This window comes from Rhincodon typus, chromosome 1 (genome assembly GCF_021869965.1).
Source record: "Rhincodon typus isolate 14 chromosome 1, sRhiTyp1.1, whole genome shotgun sequence".
NCBI lineage: Eukaryota > Metazoa > Chordata > Chondrichthyes > Orectolobiformes > Rhincodontidae > Rhincodon > Rhincodon typus.
This window is the reverse complement of record NC_063332.1, coordinates 125,343,418-125,368,210: the sequence shown is the minus strand read 5'-3', so window position 1 is coordinate 125,368,210 and position 24,793 is coordinate 125,343,418. Positions and strand designations below refer to the sequence as shown.

At 40.8% G+C, this 24,793-nt stretch overlaps 1 protein-coding gene across 1 annotated transcript in view; it reads left to right on the top strand.

The window, feature by feature from the left end:
* ablim2 (actin binding LIM protein family, member 2) overlaps window positions 1–21,557 on the top strand; it is a 320,054-nt gene extending 298,497 nt beyond the window's left edge. Inside the window, exon 20 of the mRNA XM_048604650.1 lies at window positions 18,481–21,557. Coding sequence (XP_048460607.1) covers window positions 18,481–18,594 — 114 coding nt within the window. The 3' untranslated portion in view covers window positions 18,595–21,557. The remainder of the gene's footprint in view (window positions 1–18,480) is intronic.
* Window positions 21,558–24,793: the final 3,236 nt, after the last annotated feature.

Genomic DNA, 24,793 nt, shown 5'->3' with positions numbered 1-24,793 from the left:
TTCTTAATTTGTATGATCAGTATTATGCTGAGCATGTGTGGACTCCTGCATTGGCTGTCAAGTTTACAGAAGTAACTGTGGAAAATGCTGTAGTTTTGGCATCATCATTGCATACTGCAGGTTTTAGTGCACATATAATATATGCGTTTCACACTGTGGGTGGAGTTAAAACTTGCATCCAACTGACATCCTATGTCCCAAAACATAATGTGCAAATTTAGGGATGGATAGGGATTCATGCAAGTTTTCCTCTCCCTCCCTTTCCACACTTTATATATAATCTACACTCTGTACAAAGCTTCATGGGCAACAGTAGCTATTAATAACTGAGCAACGATCATGTACCATCTGGCAGAATGGCCAGTATATTTGACACTGAAAATTGATCCCAGCTCTCTATGCAAGAATTTCACAATTATAACATTTAACAAAATAATTGTTTAAATTTGGGAAGTGAAAATTGTAGTATTTGCATTGCTGTTTAATTCTGTTCACGTTGGTGATGTATGTTGTTTTTAGTATATAATTTAGTACACTTCATATAAAAGAGATGAATCCCAAATCTCCCAAAATAGATTAAGTTACTGAAAATTCTGACCTACACAACACACTTTTAAAACGTTATTGAACCAAAGAGAAGTATAAATGTGGATGACCAGTCAGTTTTCCTTCTTCATTTTGTTTGTAGACTGTCTGAAAAAGATAAGGAATAAGTTGGCAGCTGTCAAGCTATGAACCAAACATAACCCCTCCAGCTGTGCATGTTCTTTTTCTGGTATCAGAATCAATCTGCTTTGTACTTAACCATGCACTAGCTTGATCTGCTAATTCCCGAAAGAATAGTGCTAGCATTAAGAGAGGGTAAACTATCAATAAGAACACATACAAGGACAGGCGATGTTGAACTGGCTGTGAATTTAAAAAGCTAGATTTTAATCTCAGCAGTGGTCCTAAACTGGTAATATGTAAAATTTTGTTGTTTGACTGACAATGTAGCACATAACCACAATTTTACAGGGATAACATTTATATGGTAAGAGAAAATTGCTTTGACGTAGATATATTTCTGCATGGATACCAAGAAACTGGCGGAGTCATGCCAGTTTCTTGATATATTCCATATCTCTGCAATTTTCGTTGAGGCATCTTCTTGAGATTGCAGCAACCTGAGAGTAGATTTGAGTTACTTTACAAGCCATTTGAGAGCTCACTACAGAGCCTATATAATCATTTCGGGGCATTTTTAGGAAACAAACTGGTTCTGCAACACTTCCAAAGTAATGAGGCAGCTGCATGAAGGCTCCTATTATTCAGAGAAGCTATGTAGAATGTAGCCGTTCCCAATGCTGCAAGAATGGTGGAATAAGCAGAGAGGAGGTCATGATTCAGTACAATGTGCCTTTGCATAAGCAGAGTCTGATAAATGTTTCAGGAGGTGTACCTGCAGGGGTCAATGTGGTATACTGAGGAGAAGGTAGGGGTTCCAAGCAGCTGGTGGGAAGGGATCCACCCATGACATGGGGTCAGCTGTTCTGAGGAGGTAACAGTGGTGATGAGGAGCCGCTGCCCCAACGATATATGCAACCCTTTGGTGCAGACATGATGCCCTAGGGGGAGAGCACAGTGGCATTACTCTCGTCAAACATACTATCACCAAAGCCTCAACATCCCGGACATGTCAGAGCCGCAGTGCTACTGGAGGCTGCTCTATCGAGGCAAGTGGCTGCAGATTTATGTCCTCTCATGAGGGAGCACCTTTTTGGCCTATCCAGTCACAAGTCTGTGCTCTGTCAGTGGTCTTGAAAGTGAGTGTGATATTGAACTCTTTGCCTCAGGGTCATTTCAAAGGCAGCAAGGGAGCAGTACCTTTATCTGTGATGTCTCTCAGAAGCAATGGTTCATCATAGCATCAGCAAAGTGAAAGATGTTGTATGTGAGGGGGCAACATTCTTCCTGTTTCCCCACAATTCACTGATGACAGCCACTAGCCAAAGTGTCTCCAATAAACCAATTTTGCATGTATCTAGCCAATGTCAGTATGCCTAAATGCCCTCAAAGCAATAGAATCACAAAAATTAAGGTGCTGCCATCAACAATCTCTCTGCATTGAGAGTTAGTCAGTGAAAAATACCACATTGAAACTCAAAATGAAACTATTGATGTGGCACCCCTTTACGTATGGCTGCTCTTATCGGATACACCCCACTGTGACTGAGACAGAACTGGAGGCAGGTTGCTTTCATGTGTTTATAGACAAGTGAGATACCTGTGACACTGTGCTCAGTTTTGCAGTTCCAGGAGGGGTATTGCTGCAGCTTATCTATCAGGATCAATGCAGGACAGCCTCAATCACAAAAGTTTGACATATAGGTGGTGCCTCAGTCGGAGGGACTAAAGGAACAGCCATTGGCAAAGCCATCCACTGTGGAGTGGCCTTCTTGGTACTTCTCTGCTCAAGCACTTTCAGGGTATGGAGAGTATCTGGTTGCCTATCCATGCATTTTTGTAACATCGATGCAATTGACTGGTCAGTGCTTCAGAATGTGACTTGCAATGTGTGCACAGCAGTGCAGTGCTCTTGCATCGATTAACTTGTCCGTGAACTTCACTGCTCTTTCACTGGGGATGTTCATGTCCTCACTTACATGGGACATTACAAAATGCATTTCATGAATAGATTCTTACATTCTGTGCCCATGTTTCCACCCTGCATCAGGGGACACCATCATTTGCACAAGTGTGCTCTGCGAGCTGTTCAAGAAAGACCTACCTTTTATAGGTCCTCCGAGTTTCTGCATCTTCACCCAACTGAGCATAGCTTAAACTGTTTTCTATCCTCCAACAGGCACTGTCCACAGCCGCTTTTATCTTCATCACTTTCCTTTCTTCACATGTGAACTGCTGATTACCTTGTGCTGCACATTCTAAATTTATGAGGTTCCACCAAGGTGAGTGAATCTGCCATGGTAGACGGTACATGTAACTGATGCCTCAGATGCATCTTCCTTCTCTGAAGTTTCTGCCAGCAGCACAGTAGTATGCTGAGGTTGTACAGAAATGTACAGCAGATACCTCAATTCCCTAGAGAAATATTGCCATAATATCTCCCCAGAATCCTGCAAATCCAGTGCCAGGATATGATCTACAATGTCAGTGCCTTTTCTGACACTAAAGTTGTCACCATTGAACAACTAGTTTCTGTACTGGGCAGGCCACATCATTCTGCATGCATGACACAAGAGTTCCAAAACAAGATCTCTGCTCCAAATTTCATCAAAGCAAGAAGTTACTGGGTGAGCAAAGACATCCTTGTGTCTCCCTGAAAATATGGAACATTCCTGCTGATTTGTGCCCAAGATCATCCAAACTGGAGAAGAAGTATCCATGAAGATGTCAACGATTTCAAGTGTCTCAGACAGCCTCAGGGTTGAGGCTAAGCTCAAACAGTAGAAAAAGTGTGTGAAAACCTGAACATCCCATTGCAGCCTCATCAAACACCATCTACACCATCTGTGACAGGATGGGTCAATCTAGCATTAGACTACTTAGTCACCTCAAGACACTCAGTTCTAGAGTGGAAGAAAATCTTCTCTTGGACACTAGAAATTACCTACAAAGAAGGAGGCTAAGTCTGCTCCTTCGTAGCTGGTCCTGGCTGTGAAAGCTGTCTCCTGTTATTAGCTGCCTACCTAGAGCTGCAATGGCCCATAACTACTTAAAAATTGATATGGATTACAGAAACAAGGACATGCATGGATGCCATGGAAGAGTTGAGGCAGGCAGGGATGTTGCCAATTGGGTCAGACCCTCAAAGGACACCTTCAGCTCTGTCACAAGGAAACAGTAACAAGCTTCCACCACTTCTTTGAAGTATATCCCAGCTTGCCCACTTCTTACCAAAAGTCTGACAGTTTCAAGGGTCTCCTCCTTCCAAGCCATCATAGAGTGTGCTCTTTCACTGTCCCTTTCTCATGCTGTACTCTTTTTTTCCCTTGCAAAGTCAAGAACAGGAGAGTTAAGACCATTGTGTCCTCTGTCCCCACATCTAGCTAGTAATTTTCACGCAATTTCCATAGCTCCTGTGTCACGTCCTCAATGAGATTTTGTAGATGACTCATCAGGAATGCTTCTGGATACATATATCCTCACTGTTCCTGAGACTGTGCAATCTCAGGCCACTCTACTTGTAGGTATGTGCTGACTCTGAATTGAAGACTTGTGATTTGTGTGTAGCATTGCAGTCACTTTGCCAGACCTCAGAAACTCATTAACATGCTTCCTTCACTGCACACATCTGATTGCACAGAGGCTGCTGACCACCTAAACTATCTCACCTATACCTGCTTTGGCTGACTGACTGTCCATCTTTCTCATGCCACACTCTTAGAACTGGATATTCATCTGGGCTCTCATTGCCTATGGGAGGTGTGATCAAATCAAATGCTTGTTATCATGCTACTCAGCTGCATTTTGGCTTACGCCTTCATCCAAGATGCTAGTGTCCAAAATCATGGCTGCTGGAGGCTCTTTAAATTAGGTACATCACAGAGGCATCCTGTCTCCTCAAAATGTCACTGCACCTTCTTGGACGGTAGCTGGGTGAGCAGCTACTATTTTACCACCTCTTCAAAATATTAGCCGATGCCCAGAAGCGGCATTGACAGGGTTCACATCTCAATGTTCCTGGAGACATGGTCCCAACCCTGGAATGAAACTTCAGCCCAATGAATCCAAATCACCTACAGCTGTTGCCTTAAATCCCAGTTTTCATATCACATGTCAGTGTCTGTGCTGTTGAATTTGATATGATGCATAGTTAGTCTTTTATTAAGTAACTCATTCTGTTTTAATTAGTCACATTTATTTACATTCCTAATTCCAGCTTTACAACCAGTTGAACTTTTGACATGTCAGATCAGATTAATGGCAGTTGTTGGGTCACACTTTCACTGTAATATCAGCATGCAAGAGATTTGAAGTAATTATAACAAACGAGACTTTTAAACTTTTATTTTTGAAGATAGTTATATTTAAAATTAGGATTCTTTCCCATGGGATTTCGGAAGGGTGTTCGGTTAGCTCCACTGACTGGATGATGATGCAGAGTGGTGCTATTAACAGTTCAATTCCTGCACCAGCTGAGTCTCGTTCTCAACCTCTCCCCTTCCCTGAGGTATGGTGACCCTCAGGTTAAACCACCACCAGTCATCTCTTTCGCAAATGAGAGAGTAGCACTATGTTCTGGTACGCAACTTTACCTTTATATTTAGAGTAACCTGCTAACTCCAGAAATTATAATGTTGTGACTCCAGCGATAAAAACACCTAATTTGAAACCCAACCTAGAATATCATTCCAATACAGCTAACTTCTGTGGTTGAGATTTATTTACCTTTTCACCTCCAATTTTCTTCCTGAAGGTGACACCCCTGACTGCAGTATGGTTTCAAGAGGTATTGGCCACCCTCCATTACTTCAAGAGAATGTCTGTACCCAAATTGCAAGCCTCATCAGAGAGGACTTGCAAACTCTGCAGATGTGCGAGAAAGTACAACCAATCCCACCCAGCCCTTACTCCATATCCGCAGAGGTGTTGCTAATAAATAGCCAAGTCAGCTTTTAATATGTACCTATGTCAATGCAATAGAATTCCAGAGAGAATGAGAGAGGGAATGGTCTTGTATATGCATTGTGATTGTTGAGTGTTTTCTTCACATGCAAAACATTTAAAACTCTATCCCAACAATGAAGTTTAGGACATAATCCAAGTGTATTGCAGTGCTGAACTTAAGACGTAGCTGCCTTCATAGCAACTATATTGCTTAACCACCTTCTGGGCATCATGGTTAAGTTAGTCTTCAACTGCTTTGTCATGTAGCACAAAGCAGATGCGACAACAGCAAACAAGAACATACGTATATATGAAATTACAGCAGGAGTAAGCCATTCAGTCCCTCAAGCCTGCCTCACCATTCAACAAGACCATTGCTGATCTATCCCAGGCCTCAACTCATCTGCCATGCTGGCTCAGCAAAGCTATCAACTCCCTGATAGGTAAAAAATTGATCTGCCTCCTCTTTAAGTATGTTCAGTACTGTAGCCTCTATAGCTCTCTTGGTTTGAGAATTTTAGACATTTCACTACCCTCTGGGAGTAGAAATTCCTTAACCTCAATTTTAAATGAGCATCCCCTTATTCGGTAACTAAGCCCCCCAATTCTACAGTCTCTCACAAGTAGCAACACCTTTCAAACATTTACCCTGTCAAGCCCCCTCAGAATCTTTGATGTTTCAATAAGATCACCACCACCAACACTCTTCCCCCACACCCCCCCAACCCCCAATTCTTCCCCATTTAATTGTTCTTGATAAATCAAATGATTCCTCCCAGGAATCAGCCTAATAAATCTCTTTTCAGCAGCCTCCTGTCCCAGTATATCCTTTTTTTAAATATGGGGACCAAAACTACACACAGTACTCCTCACCCAACTCTCTAAATAAAGGCCAAAATTTCATTTCCCTTCTTAATTACTTGCTGCACCTGCATACTAATTTTTTTGTTTCATTAACAGAAGTACCCAGGTCACTCAGCACTGTACTCTGTTGGGGGTCTCTCTCCAGTTAAATATGGCTTTTGATTCTATCGACCAGTGTATTACCTCACACTTTCCTACATTAAACTCCATCTGCAAAGTTTTTGTCAACTCAATCAACCTATGTGCATCCCTTTTGGATTCCACATGCCCTTGTCACAACATGCCCGTCCACCTATTTTTGTAACATCAGTAAATTAAGTGTATTACACTCTGCTCCCCCCTCCAAACCATTAATATAGATCATAAGTATGTGCAGCTTTAGGACTGATCCTTGTGAAATTCCAGTGGAAGAGGCATGAAAACTAAGTTTCTTTCCCTCATGGAACAATACGCTTTTTGACATTGATAAATATAGCTTGCATTTTGTCACTTAAAAATCAAAGATATTGCAGAAAAGGGTAAGATTCTGTAAAGGTCTTCTTCTGATCAAGAAACCATGCAATCAGCATTGCGTCATCTCCAGGAACAACTTATTGTGAATGCATTCCGTTTTCCTTCTGAATTTTCTTGGTTGCTGATTGAAGAAGAAATCAGGAAGAGCGGAGATTAAAATAGAACTATGAGCTGGAAATTTGCTTAAGAACAGATTAGTGCTAAATACACATGGCATATTGATCGGACTTAATAAAGAAATATTGGTTAAAGCTTTGCTTGTAAAAATCTTGATGAAAAGGTATACAAAACTGCTTAATTACCTTTATTTCTGTCTGGTGTTAACTTGATGCCTATTATTACCAAGTTTATATGACTTACAACATGTTCAATGGAAGGTTTGAACATGGGTCCAATAAGAGTACAACCTTCTTCTTTAGGTTGTTTGAGATCTCTTTCTTACTGTTATCTCTTCACCATGCTCTGAGCCCCTACTGACCTTTCTGCCCAGGATCCTGCGATTTCACTTAACCATGATTTTTTTTCCCAAAGTGATGTCTTTTCCATTGCCCAAGACCGATGATCGTGCTTCAGATCCTCTTGTCCATCCCTCTCTTCTCTTGGGTCCCTCCCAACAGCACCTCCTGCAGCCCACATTTTCTTTTCTTCCACAGTATTGTTCCTCTCCTGCGATCCCACAGTTCTCTGTCAACCTTTCTCCATTCCCCTTCTCCCTCAAAACCTAATGCCTGGACTCCAGTGTGACCTGTCTCCTAGCTCTAATTTCCTAGTTACCCAGCTGTTGACTGACACACCCATTTCCCTCCCTACCTCCCCATAAATATCATGGCATTTTGACAGATTTGTTGAAATGGTAAGGAATGCTCTTCCATATTAACAACCAGAAGTTTTATAAAATTTAATTGAAGCTATTTATAGTTTTTGCAGCTGACAGGTTTAGATGAAGGAAGGGAGAATATTCATGTGGCTTTGTTAGGATGTCATGTTGAAAATGGAAGTGAAAAATTTCAACAAAAAGAACAAAAGGAGGGAAAATGCCCAAAATGGCTGTAGTGACCATCTTCAGTGCTTCACTTTCCTTTTTCCAATGATGTTGATAGTGGCTCTTCATTGGTGCCAAGTTACACATTGACACAGGATGTCCTCCACTTTATTTTGTGCTCTCCTTGCTGTGGAGTGCCATCTACTGCAAGAAGAGTGGAAACAAGTTGTCTGTGTCCAGTGGTAGGGTTTGCAACATGTCTGAAGCAGTTTGATAGTTGTGCATGAAAGGAAGCAGCAGCTTTTGACCAAGAGCTTGGAAGTATTAGAAAGGGCAGTATCAGACTTGAGTATCTGAATACAAGCAGAAAGAGAGGCAGTGATCCATCCCAATGTGATTGAAGAAGAGAAAAAGGAAGCGGAAGTCTTTGTGTGTGTTAGAACTAAAGTAAGGTCGTGTAAGGTTGATCAGAAACTGATTAATGTGAAAAATAATCTTACTTTGGCAATTATGGTGAAGTTAACTGCATTGTTTCCTGCACTGCGGCCAAGTTGTGGGAACAAGCCTGGTGGTATATTCTGCAACCTCCTCCTTTGCTGCTAATGAAATTGTCCGGCCACTGTGATCCATAACAGGAAGGGAGACCTCTGAGTTGTTGCTTCTTGGCTCTATTAGCACCGTCAAGCTGCATCAGAGAATACAGGTCTCTAGATGAAGTCAAGCTACTAGAAAATTGTCATTCCAATGTACAGGAGACCACATTGTGAGCAGCAAATGCAGTAGACTAGATTGAGTGTTGTGGAGCTAAATCACTGCTTCACCTGGGATAAATGCCACCTTTTTCCTCCTATTTTCAGTTCTGATGAAGGATCACTGGATTCAAAACATTAAATCTGTCTTTCCATCTACAAATGCTGCCAGTCCTGCTGAGTTCCTCTAGCATATTCTGTTTTGTTTCAGATCTCCAGCAGCTGCGGTTTTTTATTTTTTTCCAGGGTAAACGTTTCTTGATTGACAGGTCTGGGACATCTGATCCATGATCTATTGCACTATGATTATGTATTCAAGATAAAGAGGATTTAAGTGTTCGCTGTTAATGCTGTTACTTTCCCCAAACATCAATAGAAAACGCAAACTCTTCCTTCCAGATGTTGTAGGTTGCTGTCATGGAAACCAAACATGTTTACCACGTGACTAGTGCACTGTAGATCAAACAACCCTTTTTAAAAATTTGTAATGTTTCAGGTTCAAGTAGTCTAGCAGTCAAGCGTCCATTTAAACGACAAAATGTTTGGTATTACAAACTATTCCAGAAGGTTCATGATGTATAAAGAGACAAAGTTATTCATAAGAAACTGCAGGACGCAAGGTTAAAACAGTTATAGATAAAGTTAAAAGAATACTTAGCAGAAGAATGTTCCATGATTTGGACTTGAATCTTGAAGCATACAAAACACTTAGGAATGATAAGAAAGTTGAAATAGTTGGAGGGGTAGCTCCGACAGATAATTGTTGTATTTGCAGCGAGTGATGATTACAGAGAGGGATGACCCTAGTTCAGGGAATTGAGATGTGGAAACAGTCAGGGAGAATTGAAAAAATGATAAAAGCAAAAGGTCACTTGCGGGAGTAGAGTATGGCCCCCTTACAGTAACCACTGGGGTGGAGATAAAGGAGAAAATAATGAGCGTTTGTCAAGAAAGCATGGTGATAATCCTGGCACATTTTAATGTACATATTGACAGGAAAAGTCAGGTGGGTAAATGCAGCCTAGACGAGGAGTTCGTAGAATGTCTTCAGGTTAGTTTCTTCGAATGACATGTTCTGGAGCCAATGATAGATCAGGCTCTACTAGACTTGATTGTACAAAGAGGTAGGATTTATTAATGGTCACATAGTGTAGGCTTTTCCAGGTAACTGTCATCACAATATAATTGAATTTTACATTTGTTTTGAGGGTGGGAGGAATGGATTCAAGACTTTTTAATATATTTAATTGAAGGCAATTATAATGGCATGAAATCAGAGCTAAGGCAAATTGGCAACTTATGTTAAAGGATACATCAATAGAGATTCAGTGGCAGGCACTGAAGGGAATATTCAGTATAGAAAAGATACATTCCAACAAGTAAGCAAAATTGCAAGGGACAGTCTGATGATCTATAGTTAACTAGCAACATTAAAGATAGAATCAAACCAAAAGATCAAGCATATCATTTTGCAAAGACAGGTGGCAGGTCTTAAAATTGGAGAGAATATAACAAAAAGCAAAGAATGAAGACAGAGACGGAAAAGTTAATAAGGTGGAGATAAAATAGAGTACAAGAGAAAGATAACTAGAAATATGAAAACAGATTGCAAGAGTTTCAGTAAATACTTAAAGAAAAGAGTTGACAAAATGAGTATTGACCTATAGAAAATGAGACTAGAGAATTAATATTGGAAAATAAGGAAATGACAGGTGAATTTCATAGGTATTTTGTATCTGCCTTCACTATAGAGGATACAAGTAACATCCCAGAGCAGCATTAAATCAGGAAATGGAAGCGAGGGATAAACATAAGAACATAAGAAATAGGAGCAGGAGTAAGCCATCTAGCCTGTCGAGCCTGCTCTGCCATTCAATAAAGTCATGGCTGATCTTTTCGTGGACTCAGCTCCACTTACCCACCCGCTCACCATAACCCTTAATTCCTTTACTGTTCAAAAATCCTTCTATCTTTGCCTTAAAAACTTTTAACCAGGTAGCCTCAACTGCTTCACTGGGCAGGAAATTCCATATCTTATCTATTCCCTTCATAATTTTATATGTTTCTATAAGACCTCTCCTCATTCTTCTAAATTCCAATAAGTATAGTCCAGATCTACTCAATCTTTCCTCATAAGTCAACCCTCTCAACTCCAGAATCAACTGAATGAACCTCCTCTGCACCCCCTCCAGTGCCAGTACATCCTTTCTCAAGTAAGGAGACCAAAACTGTACACAGTATTCCAGGTGTTTGCCTCACCAGCACCCTATACAACTGCAATATAACCTCCCTATTTTTACACTCCATTCCTCTAGCAGTGGAGGACAATATTCCATTTGCATTTAAGGAACTCATGAAAATTACAATCACCAAAGAAGTGGTACTGAGTAAATTGTTGGAGCTGTGGGCTGATAAGTGCCCAGGTTCTGATGGATTTTGTCCTATGATCCGAAAAGGAGTTGCTGGTGAGATAATTGATACATCGACTTTAATCTTATAAAACTCCCTTGATTCAGGGACAATCCCATTCAATTGAAAGATCGCAAATGTCATTTTTTTTCCAAAAAGGGACAGAGATAGAAAACAGGAAAGTATAAACCAGTTAGCTTGATATCTATCATAGGGAAAATGTTAGAAATTATTATTAAACAAGTATAACGGGGTGCTATTAATAGATAAGCAGGAAGAGTCAACATGGTTTTATTCAAGGGACATCATGTTTGACCAATCTATTGTCGCACTTTGAGGAGATAATATCTTCTGTAGTTAAAGGAAAACCTGTAGTTGTACTGTGTTTAGATTTCTGGAAGGCATTTGATAAGGTGGAATATTAAAGGTTATTGTAGAAGATAAATCTCTTTGTGTAGAGAATAGCATATTGACATGGATAGAAGATTGGCTTGCTAACAGGAAGCAGAGGTTAGGTATAAATAGGTAATTTTCAGTTTGGCAAAATATAATGAATCATGTGCCAGAGGGACCAGTGCTGAGACTTCAATTGTTCAATTAAACTTCAGTTGTTTGTCATTTATGGAAATGAACTTGTTGAACAGACAGAAGGTATGGTTGTCAAATTTGCTGACAACACAAAAACAGGTAGAAAAGTCAATTGTGAAGAGAACACAAAGAGGTTACAAAAATATATTGATAAGTTAAGTGAGTGGGCAATGATGTGGGAAAACATAAAGTTGTCTGTTTTGGCAGGAAGAATGAAAAAAAGCATATTATTTAAATAGTGAGAGATTGTAGAGGTCTGAGACTCAGAGAGATCTGGTTGTGTTTATGCTTGTATCACAAAAAGTGTGCATATAAAGCAAGTAATTTGGAAAGCTAATATTATTTGTTGCAAGGGAAATTGGATACAAAAGTAGGGAGGTTATGCCTCAGTATTCGTCTCCTCGTTTAAGGAAGGATACAAATGTGTTGGAAGTACTTCAGAGAATGTTTACTCAAGTAATATCTGGAATGGGTAGGTTATCTTATGAGGAAACATTGCTCAGGCTAAGCTTATATCTGCTGCTGTTTTGAAGAGTAAGAGATGACTTGACTAAAACATAAAATCCTAAAGGGTCTTGACGGATTAAATGTTGAACAAACATTTTCTCTAGAACTAGGCTTCATTGTTTAAAAATCAAGAGGTTACCAATTTAAACAGAGATTCGGTTAATTTTTTTCTCTCTTTCTGAGGGTCCCAAATCTTTGGAACTCTCTCACTGAAAAGTTGGTGGGAGCAGACTCATTGAATATTTTTAAGGCAGAAGTAGATAGTAAAGAGTAAGTAAGTATCTTAAGTAAGGAGTTAAAAGATTATCAGGCTAAGTGAGTATATGGATTCAAGTTTATAATTATATCAGCCATTCAACCATGATGTTACTGAATGGCAGGACAGGCTCAAGTGGCTGAATGGCCAACTTTTGCTCCTGTTTTTGTATTTTTGTAAATCTCTGTGGCATACTGTATGGGCCTGTTGATTGAGCTTCTTGTTACTGAAGTGAGGAAGTTGACACACTTGAAGTCTGACCCAGCAACTGTGACGGCTTCAGCAATTCAACAGGCGATGTTATTTTATGCAATTAGGATCCTGAGACAATGGATTTTGTGAGGGAAACAAAATTCCTTCTGGTTGCCCTTCTATAGGAAGGATGTTGTTGAACTTGACAGGGTGCGGAAAAGATTTGCAAGGATGTTGCTGGGATTGGAGAGTTGAGTTATAAGGAGAGGCTGAGGGCTTTTTTCCCTGGAGCATTGGAGGCTGAGGGGGGACCTTACAGAGGTTTGTAAAATCATAAGGGGCATGGAAAGAATGAATGACCAAGTTTATTTTCCCAGGGTTGGGGAGAACAAAACTAGAGGACATTGGTCTAAGGTGAGGGGGGAGAGATTTAAGAAGGACCTGAGGGGTAACTTTTGACACAGAGGGATGATGCATGTATGGAACAAGCTGCCAGAGGAAGTGGTGGAGGTGGGTGCAATTACAATATTTAAAAGGCATCTGGATGGGTATATAAGTAGAAAGGGTTCAGAGGGATATGGACCAAATGCTGGCAAATGGGACTAGATTAGATTGGGATGTCCCATCAGTGTGGATGAGTTGGACCGAAGGATCTGTTTCTGTGCTATATGACTCTGACTAGTTTCTGTGGTTTTGATACTTTCTGACTGAATATCTTCAACAGAACAGCATTTGTTTCTCAGTATACATTTTTCCTTTGTTCTTCCCTTAGTCAAAACTCCCCTCTAAAGGTTGTTTCTCACAGACTGCTTGGAATTCTGCTGTGTAGTCTGTATGATGATGTGATTGATGGCTGTATATCAGTTTTGTACGGTTTCAACTTAAAAAAGTGTCTGCTCCAGACTAATCAGTCATCTATCCAGTTATGTAGCTGGTTAGATTTTGGGCTAGACTGTATTGTCTTTAAGTGGAGGCAGTAGCATAGTGTTAATGTCACTGGACTAGTAACCCTGAGATCTAGCTAATACTTTGCTGGCAGGGTTTTGAATCCCACTGTGGCAGATGGTTAAATTTAAATTCAATAAAAATTTGGAATTAAAAAGTAGACTAAACGCAAAAATGAAATTACTGCCAATTGTCATAAAAGCCCATCTGATAAATTAATGTCCTTTTAAAGAAAGAAGTTTGGCATTCTTACCTGGTTGACTCTTAATTGCCTAGCAAGTCACTCAGTTCAAAGGTCAATGAGGATGGGAAATAAATGCTGAAACTTTCTGTGAATGACTAAAAAGGAGCTGAAGCAGCCCTCCGCTCCAATCCCAACCTCACCATAAAACCCGCGGACAAGGGAGGCGCAGTTGTAGTATGGCACACTGACCTCTACATCACCGAGGCCAGACGCCAACTCTCCGACACCTCCTCCTACCATCCCCTCGATCATGACCCCACCCCCGAGCACCAAACCATCATCTCCTAAACCATCCACAACCTCATCACCTCAGGTGACCTCCCACCCACGGCCTCCAACCTCATCGTTCCCCAACCCCGCACCACCCGCTTCTATCTCCTTCCCAAAATCCACAAACCTGACTCCCCTGGTCGACCCATTGTCTCCGCCTACTCCTGCCCCACCGCACTTATCTCCACCTATCTCGACTCCATTTTCTCCCCCCTGGTCCAGGAACTCCCTACCTACGTCCGTGACACCACCCACGCCCTCCACCTCCTCCAAAACTTCCAATTCCCTGGTCCCCAACACCTCATCTTTACCATGGACATCCAGTCCCTATACACCTGCATTCCCCATGCAGATGGCCTAAAGGCCCTCCACTTCTTCCTGTCCCACAGGCCCGAGCAGTCCCCCTCCACTGACACCCTCATCCGCTTAGCCAAACTCGTCCTCACCCTCAACAACTTCTCTTTCAATTCCTTCCACTTCCTACAGACTAAGGGGGTGGCCATGGGTACCCGCATGGGCCCAAGCTATGCCTGCCTCTTTGTAGGTTACATAGAACAATCCCTCTTCCGTACCTACACGGGCCTTAAACCACACCTCTTCCTCCGTTACATTGATGACTGTATCAGCGCCGCCTCGTGCTCCCACGAGGAGCTCGAACAGTTCATCCACTTTACTAACACCTTCCACCCCAACCTTAAGTTCACCTGGACCATCTCTAACACCTCTCTCACCTTCCTGGACCTCTCTGTCTCCATCTTGGGCAACCACCTAGAAACCGATATCCATTTCAAGTCCACCGACTCCCACAGCTGCCTAGAATACACCTCCTCCCACCCGCCTTCCTGCAATAATGCCATCCCCTATTCCCAATTCCTTTGCCTCCGCCGCATCTGCTCCCAGGATAAGGCATTCCACTCCCGTACATCTCAGATGTCCTCGTTTTTCAAGGACCGCAACTTCCCCCGCTCAGTGGTCGAGAACGCCCTCGACTGTATCTCCCGCATTTCCCGCAACTCATCCCTCACACCCCGTCCCCGCAATAACAACCAAAAAAGAATCCCCCTCGTCCTCACGTACCACCCCACCAACCTCCGGATCCAACGCATCATCCTCCGACACTTCCGCCATCTGCAATCCGACCCCACCACCAAAGACATCTTTCCCTCCCCACCCTTATCTGCTTTCCGGCGGGACCACTCTCTCCGTGACTCCCTTGTCCACTCCACACTCCCCTCCAGCCCCACCACACCTGGCACTTTTCCCTGCAACTGCTGGAAGTGCTACACCTGCCCCTACACCTCCCCCCTCACCCCCATCCCGGGCCCCAAGAAGACTTTCCACATCAAGCAGATATTCACCTGCACATCTGCCAATGTGGTATACTGCATCCGCTGTACCCTTTGTGGCGTCCTCTACATCGGGGAAACCAAGCGGGGACCGCTTTGCAGAACACCTATGCTCGGTTCGCAATAAACAACTGCACCTCCCAGTCGCGAACCATTTCAACTCCCCCTCCCATTCCTCAGACGACATGTCCATCCTGGGCCTCCTGCAGTGCCTCAACAATGCCACCTGAAGGTTGCAGGAACAGCAACTCATATTCTGCTTGGGAACCCTGCAGCCCAATGGTATCAATGTGGATTTCACAAGCTTCAAAATCTCCCCTCCCCCTACTGCATCCCAAAACCAGCCCAGCTCGTCCCCACCTCCCTAACCTGTTCTTCCTCCCACCTATGCCCTCCTCCCACCTCAAGCCGCACCCCTACTTCCTACCTACTAACCTCATCCCGCCCCCTTGACCTGTCCGTCCTCCCTGGACTGACCTATCTCCTCCCTACCTCCCCACCTACATTCACCTTTGCTGGCTCCATCCCTGCCTCTTTGCCCTGTCTGTTTCCACTCCACCTATCTTCTTCTCTATTCATCTTCTATCCGCCTCCCCCTCTCTCCCTATTTATTTCAGAACCCCCTTCCCCTCCTCCATTTCTGATGAAGGGTTTGGCCCGAAACGTCAGCCTTCCTGCTGTTATGATGCTGCTTGGCCTGCTGTGTTCATCCAGCTCTACACTTTGTTATCTCAGATTTTCTAGCATCTGCAGTTCCTACTATCTCTGATACAGCTTTTCACATGCCCTGGTTGTCAATTTTTGATTTCTGCTGAGGCAGAAAATTATAATATTCTGAAGGATCCATGTGTTGCTCATTGCTCAGAACATTCATAAGTCTTTCTTTCATTCTTTGAAACTGAGACAAAGTTCAGGATGCTTTGAAAATAGTTCACTGTGATAGACACGGCCTGATATTGGCTTCCATCTTGAAGAAACCTTTTTAAAACTTAATTTCCAATGTTCAGACTTTTAAAGCAGAAATGTTCTTCAGTCACATTTTTCTTTAAAACCTATAATGTTCGATTGTACTTTTGTAACATTGCTTTCAAGTTGCAGCTACACTGGTAGGTTTGCTGCCATCTCAATCAGTGAGTTCACCAAGTGGAGTGCAACTAGTGATTAGTTAACTGGTGGACTGGATCTCCATTTTTGATCAGGTAGGTTCCATAATGACCCCAGCCTGCCAGTTCCTGTCCAAGTGATGATGGTGAAAATTATCCCAACTATTACAGCATTTTGGAAGAAGTGTTATTTTTTTCCTGTAATATATTGTCACTGCAGTTACAGTATTCATACATTCTCATCAAGAGAGATTATCCTCTTGAATAGTTCTCAGGAGAAACTTTTAATCAGGAAAGGTTTATAATTAGTGACTTCTAATAGTTGTTCATTATTTCCAAATTTAACATAAAAGTTAAGAAATATAAAGCAACATCGAAGTAAGGATTAAAGCAGAAATTGCTAGAAAAACTCAGCAGGTCTGGCAGCATCTGTGGAGAGAAAGCAGAGATAACGTGTCAGGTCCAGTGATCCTGTTTCAGATCTGATTGTAGCAAAAGGTTGGTATATATACTGGAGATGAAGGAGTAAACAATAGGTGAATATGGAGCCCAGCAAGAGAGAAAAACAGTTGGGCAGAATGTGTAAAGATCAGCCTGGGAAAATGAATAGCTGCTAATGGGGATCATTAGTGGCTGACAATGAGTTGTTTGTGGTAGCAACCCATGTGATGATAAGGCCGGGTGTGTGGGGATTGGGGTAAGGACATGGGAGACACAGACTGGGCAACCGCTTTGCAGAACACCTAAGTTATGTGTGCAAAAATGACCCTGAGCTTGCTGTTGCCTGCCACTTCAACATACCACCATGTTCCCTGGCCAACATCTTTGTCTCAGGTTTGCTGCATTGCTCCAGTGAACCTCAGCAAAAGCTGGAAGAACAGCATCTCATTTTCAGCTTGCGAACCCTGCAGCCTTCCAGATTGAATGTCTCGTTCAACAATTTTACGGTAGGAGCAACTTCTCCCGTGTCCTTATCCCATTCCCCACACACCAAATATTGTTATATGCAAAAACAGAAGTTGCTGGAAAGGCTCAGCAGGTTTCAGATCCAGTGACCCTTCCTCAGAACTGATGGTAGCTAGGAAAATGTTGGTTTATATGCAGAAGATTGGGTGGCAGGAGGGGGTAAGGAGTAAACAATAGGAGTTAACACCTCCCACCACCCTATCATCTGCATATAAACTAACCCTTTCCCAGCTACCATCACTTCTGAGGAAGGGTCACTGGACCAAAATGTTAATTCAGAATTTTCTTCACAACTACTGACAGACCTGGTGAGCTTTTCCAGCAACTTCTGTTTTTGTCCCTGATTTACAGCATCTGTAGTTCTTTCAGTTTTTCTTGTTATCACATGGGCTGCTACCACAAAAATTACATTGTCAACTACTAATGGTATCCATTAGCAATTATTGATCCTCCCAGCCTGACCTTTACTCATTCCTTTGTCTGCCCAACTGTGTTTATCTCTCTGTGTTTCATTTCCACTATTCCTCCCCCCAACCTATCTTCAGCATATATACCAACCTTTCCTAGCTAAAATCAGTTCTGAGGAAGAGTCATTGGACCCGAAACGTTAACTCTCCACAGATGCTGCCAGACCTGCTGAGTTTTTCCAGCAATTTCAGTTATTGTTTCTGATTTCCAGCATCCACAGTGCTTAGGTTTCTTTTTGATCAAAGTAGGAATTGCTGGAAATGCACAGCAGATTTGTTCCTGTCTAAGAGTAACACAGATTATTGCCAAATTATGTGACACTTCATCAGATTCGTTTTGAATAGAATTACCATTTTATTTAAAATTGATTTATTATTTATTGATTGTTAATTCTAATAATTGTAAAGAAATTTTTTTTTCCCTTTAGTATAACTTTATTACTGTAAGTAATATGTATTTCTTTTCCAGCGGCACTTGTCTCCAGACGAATTCTATCGGGTGTTTGGTTTAACCATAGAAGAATTTAATCGTCTAGCACTGTGGAAGAGAAATGAAATGAAGAAGAAAGCACGGCTCTTTTAATCAGTAAAATATATAAATTTAATCAGGGAAAGTTCATCATGATAAAAAGATCCTACCAGAAAACAATGTCTGTGCTCACAACTTGAACAACATGTATGTTAATTCATCACTGGATGAATTAAGAGAACAGCCGTGAGAGTGTGTGCAGGCTTACAGGTTGTATTTCTGCTAACCTTGCATGAAAAGCTGAGTATTATAGCCATTAAGCTCTAAGCTTTGACTGTTGTTTGCTGAAAACCTGTAAGAAATAGCTGTCTATTTAAACTATAGCATAATAGGACTGCTTCTCAAAAGAGGGAGGGAAAGGGGCAGCTTGGGGTTTAGAGTCCAAAGTACATTTTATCTTGATCAAAAATAGTTTAAAAATCTTCCACCCTGCAATAATTTGTTATCATCTTTATGAAAGATTCATGAAAGATACTTAAGTACCATTCTGGTACAATAATAGATTATTGCTAATAATTGCAAATTGATGAGAAGGAAGCTAGCATTGGAAATTTGAGATTGGTTATCGAAATAGATGTGAGTTTCATGACTGCTTCTCACATAGTTATGGAAGAGTTGTTTGATGGGACTCAGGAGAAGAGCAAAGCTAATACTGCACTTTATTCAAGTATACACAGGCATATACTCAAAATGCTAGCATTGTGTGCAATCTGCTAGATTAGCATCCATTAATATATCGCTAACATCTTTCTTAAATACACATTTACACTACTCAGTGACTATATTTAAAAATGTTGCAATAAAGTACTGCATTATGTCTGTGGGAGTTACATGTTAGCTGACTGTTGTTTGCTTGCAAGGCTCTATTTATAATCAGCTCATATTTGGACCTAGATGCTTTTTGTGTTAATGATGGCTGATGTCATTCCAATTTCGTGCCTATTTTCAGTAATCTACAGAATAACCAACCCACTTCTGTTGAAATTGTTCCTTGAAGCTAATTTGAACGTAACATTGAATAAGCAACTAAATTTTAATAAAGCTCTGAGAATGGAAAACGTTTTTTGTTGCCAGAATTCAAGGACTAGCTCCTAAGTGTCCAAGATGGCAGCCAGGATATGTAGGCACTTAAGTGTTGGGTTGGGACAAACAAGAACTGTCCTTTACCCGTGCCTGAAAAGAATGGTATTCTTTTTGTAAGCAAATTAAAGATCTGAAGCTGACTACTTGTCCTGGCTGCAACATTTGTTTGCCCTAAGCCAGCCAGTAATATCACTGCCCTCTGAGGGAAAAAAACACCCAGAACACTTGGAGCAAAATGTCCAGCTTATATAAATGTGAATCATCATCCCATTGTCGCTACCAGTTCTGAAATCTCCAACCACCAAGTCTGGACCCCATTCCTGACATCTGATCCACCCACCCTTAACTCTAACCTCCAGTCTCATAGTCCACCAATACAATCCAGCTCCACAATCAGCAGGCCATCTGATGGAGTCCTGTGATTCAACTTCCCACCTCAATTCCGTGTTTAATACATCACCAACATTAACCACTTTGCCACTGTTAGCTGTACCTTCGGCTGCCTCCCCAGGCCCTGGAATTCTCCCACAAACCTCCTCGCCTCTCTTCAGTTATGATGATCATTAAAACCTATCCCTTACCTCACCTGTCTCTTCATGTGATTTGGAGTCAAATTTTGTTTGATAATGATTTTGTGAATTACTTTGGAATGTTTTACTAAGATGTATAAATGCAAAATGTTACTATTGCTGTGTCGACCAACGATTCACGTTTTACGTGAATGCTCCCATTGGACATGGACCCGCAGCATTAAGCCGGCACTGATTTGCCAATCAAATAGAGAGAGGCCACATGACGGCTTGTGTTGGAAACAATGCAGTCATTGCTCTTTTCTTAAAGAATAGGGTAATGATATATTAATTATATGACCTGGAAGAGTTTAATGCTGACACTGAGTGCTTGAAATTGGAAATAATTCTATTTAACAATTCAAACATTTTTTGTTTCATTGAACATTAAAGATATCCCATTTCTTTTTAAATTCAGTGATGCACAATTTCTGGGCCCAAAACTTCTCAAAATCTATGAACTGCTCAGATACTTTAATCTATTTTTTTCTAAATTCCAAGAGCTTAGTCTAAAAATTATTTTTTCTTTTAATCAATGTATACAATGAGCACCAGAAGAATACTGGAAGTTTGTTTTGAAAAATTAGAATTGCTACATGTCTGTGGTTCATTGCAGAGAATATTGGATGAGTTATAAATCTTTTAATAATTGCATCTTCCATTGCAAAGGTTTTAGGACTTTACTTAATGGTGACAACTAGAAAAGATCATTTCTGCAGCCCATGGTGGGAAGGGGCGACCTTCGCAAATTTGTTGTGGTGCTGGGAGCCTGGCTCAGTGTCAACACACATTGAAACTTTGGGCGTACTGCCCATGATGTTCAGACTATTAAAAGGCTTTCAACAAGCAACCCATAAAATTACCCCTTAATAATTGTTTTGAAATATTTACAGAGCATACAAAAAAGAACACTAACACAATACATGTGTGTTGATCATACTTTGGTATTTATTTCTATCTGCAACAAATCAAAAAACAAATGCAAGAAGCAAAAGCTGTAAACACAATGCAAACATTTTACCACCAGCTAGGATCACAGTGCTATTAGTCATGGAGTAGCTGTTTCCAACTCCCAGTGCCTGAATTTTTATAAGTTTATTTTTCAGAATTTGTTAAATTCATGAACAGAGGTACATTAAAAAAAACTTATGGAAGATATTTACCAATCAGTTGGGAATTCTTGGATGAACATTTTGCATTGATACTGGCAAGCTCTTATGTCTATCAGTTGTAACCAACTTTCATTGGTGTAATCACAAGATGTTTGTTTTGCACAGGATCTATTTTGGAGGAACTGTATGAGTTTCAGATATTTTAAATTTCCAATTAATTACAATAAATAGATTAATTACAATAAAGCTCCAATCCATGTACCTGAGATTTTTTTTTTATTTAACACTCATCAACAGTTCAAGAGCAATTGTGAATAGGTACACACCACAAACAGTAGTGGGTTTTCAGTAACTTAGGATAGCTAAAAATATACAGTATAACTTATTTGATTACATTCAATCATTAGATATGATAGGATTTAAGTCGGTCATTTTCTCCTCAGTGTGTCCAAATGGATATGTGGTGTATTTTCCTCTCATCCACAATAATCACATACTCTTCAAAGAAAAGTTATGTTTGGCTCTTGGTGTTCAGTAATGAATCGGATGTAGTAGCATGTTCTACTATAACTATATTTTAAAACCTAAAATTTGCCTTCTCTAATGTTGCAAGAGTAAAACATAAACAAGTCTGCCAGGAATTGCTCAGAATTTCATATTATGGCACAGTTCGCTGAATGTTGAAAGTTGCATATGAGAATGATTTAGTGTAGATTTTAAGTGAATAGCATTTGTACTGCAAGGTGTATTTCACATGATGTATGTTAAGTTGTCTAAAATATAGCAGAGTAAATGTTAGACAATGGAATATATATTCTTTGTAGTTTTCAGTTATTTTTATTCTCTGATATAATTTGGCTATTAGTTGCTGGCTCTAACCGAAAAATAGAAAATTAGTTTGAATACACAGTAGAAAGTCAGCTTTGGCAAGCTTTAGATTATAGAAACTGTTTACAATAGCAGCTCTTTGTAAGCTTAATGGCAATCAGCCTGTGGTAAAATGATTGATGAATTCCTGCAGTCTGGTACCTCCTCCAATGCCTCATACAGATTATATGAAGTTTGCAACTCCACACAGCTCATTCTCAACACAACAAAAAATAGCTGCCAGTACAACCAATACTTTATCCTCTAAATAGGTAATATATAGAAACAGTTGTCCAGTGAATTATTTTTATTGTATTAAAAATCAATATTTTATGTGAATTGTAGTGCAAATTCAAGAATCATAGAATTCATAGAATCCCTACAGTGTGAAAACAGGCCATTCAGCCCAACAAGTCCACAACGACTCTCCGAAGAACACCCCTCCTGGACTCACCTCCTACCCTACCCCTGTAACCCTACCCCTGTAACCCTGCATTTCCTATGGCCAGTCCACTTAACCTACTAAAAATCAGAAAAATATTGAAACAAAACTTAAATGATTGCGTGACTTTGGAAACAGTGCTTTGCAATACAAACACTGTTCGATGCTGGCAGGATAAAATGTATATCAAAACTTGTCATTCCGCATGATTGTAATCTCATCATCACTGAAACAAGAAAAAAAAATCACATTTCATTCAGAAAAAGGAACTTGCAAATTTTTATCAATTTCTCATACTGATATTGGATAAATTAAAGGTTATAAAGCTCAGCCATGTACCACTTCTCCTTTTCACCAGACTAATTCCCTTCAAATGGCAATGAAAGATGCCCTTTAAACCAAAGTGACCCTAATCAGTTTCACTTACCTAAGTGGTAAAAGGTAATGTAAGCAGCAAGCATTGCAAACCACATTTGTTCTAAAAATACTTTTCTGCAGTACTGATAGAGTTTGAAACTGAAGCCAGGCTACTGAAGTACAACATTGTTTCTTGTGATTTACAAAGGAAACTCGAGCTTTTTTCCTCAAATTTCAATTGCTTGCTTGTAAACTCAATCTTTTGCAAAGTAGGGGGAATTTTAGTCTGTTTTGTGGTGAAGTCCAGCTTGTATAGCTGTGTTTCTTAGAACCAGCCATTTGTTTTCCTTGCAGCTTTTACCAGTTACTGATGGAAAGCAGTTGTGCTGTATGAATGTCTGCAGAATTTTGACTCACTTAAACAATACTTCATTTGTTTTAGTCATGAGAAAAGCTTCTATTCCAATTCACATAACACAGCTTATCTATTATTTGATATATTCTCACCAGTCATGTTTCACGCGATTGAATGATTTAACTTCCCAACTTGGACCGTTATTGCAGATTGCATTAGGAAGCAGTAATTTTTTTTGCAAAAAATATCAGTCATCATTTTGTTCATGATTATTGGACTGAATTTTAAGGTTTTTGTCCTACAGCTCCACTTATTTGACGGAAACCTTTTGTTTAATATATAGGTAGGCGGCAGAGCTTTGCAACTATCCAGAAGCAGGTGCGACAGTGCTCTGCGGATGACTCATCCTTTCCTGCCTGGATGCTCTTGGCTTGTGCTGGGTGTGGCTCTATATTGCAGGAAATGAGGGCGGAATTTTCTTGACCCTGTGGTGACAGGTTTGGAAGTTGTTGGTAGGCTGGTAGTAGTGGAGGGAGCAATATCATGACAGTAGCCTGATGCATTCCTGCTAGGATGTGAAGCAGCTACTGATTCAGGGATGGCCTAAATTTTAGTGAATTTATTTTCGGGCTTGTCACCGTCTTGCTGGCAACACGAGTGCCCTCTTTGCCAGGCTGCTAGCTCAATGAAGGCAGGCTGGGTATTCATCAAAGCTGGAGACTCCATGCTATGTTATTGGGCTCAGAGGAAAGTAAGGTTACCCCCACCATGATCCATTCAGAGGGCTTTCCCCTCAATTCTGCATGAAGGAGTATGAGACATTTAATTAAAAACAAAGAACTGTAGATGCGAGAAATCGGAAACCAAAAACGGGAAGTGCTGGAGAAACTCAGCAGGTCTGGCAGCATCTGTGGAGACAAAAAGAGTGAACACTCCCAGTCCCGTGACCTTACTTCAGAACATGTCTGAGAAAGGGTCACTGGGCTCAAATCATAGAATCAGAAAATCCCTACGTGCAGTAAGAGACCATTTGGCCAGTCGAGTCTGCACCAACCCTCTGAACAGCATCCCACCCGGACTCCTAAAACATTAGTTCTGGTTCTCTTTCCACAGATGTTGCCACATCTGCTGAGTTTTTAGCATTTTCTGTTTCTGTGTACGGTAATATAAAACATTTGCTCTGTTATATAAGTAGGACCATACAATTACCTATATAAAAGTCGACAGTGGGGTATCTCTTGTGGCACAATTGTATTATCGCCAGGTCTAGACCAGGAAGCCCAGGTTCAAATCCCACCTGCTCCAGAGGTGTGTAATAACTATATCTATAAAATAGATATCTAGAAAATATCTATAAAAGTGGACAACTGAACCTGTTCAGAGATAGAAGGAACTGCAGATGCTGTAGAATCTGAGATAACAAGGTGTAGAGCTGGATGAACACAGCAGGCCAAGCAGCATCAGAGGA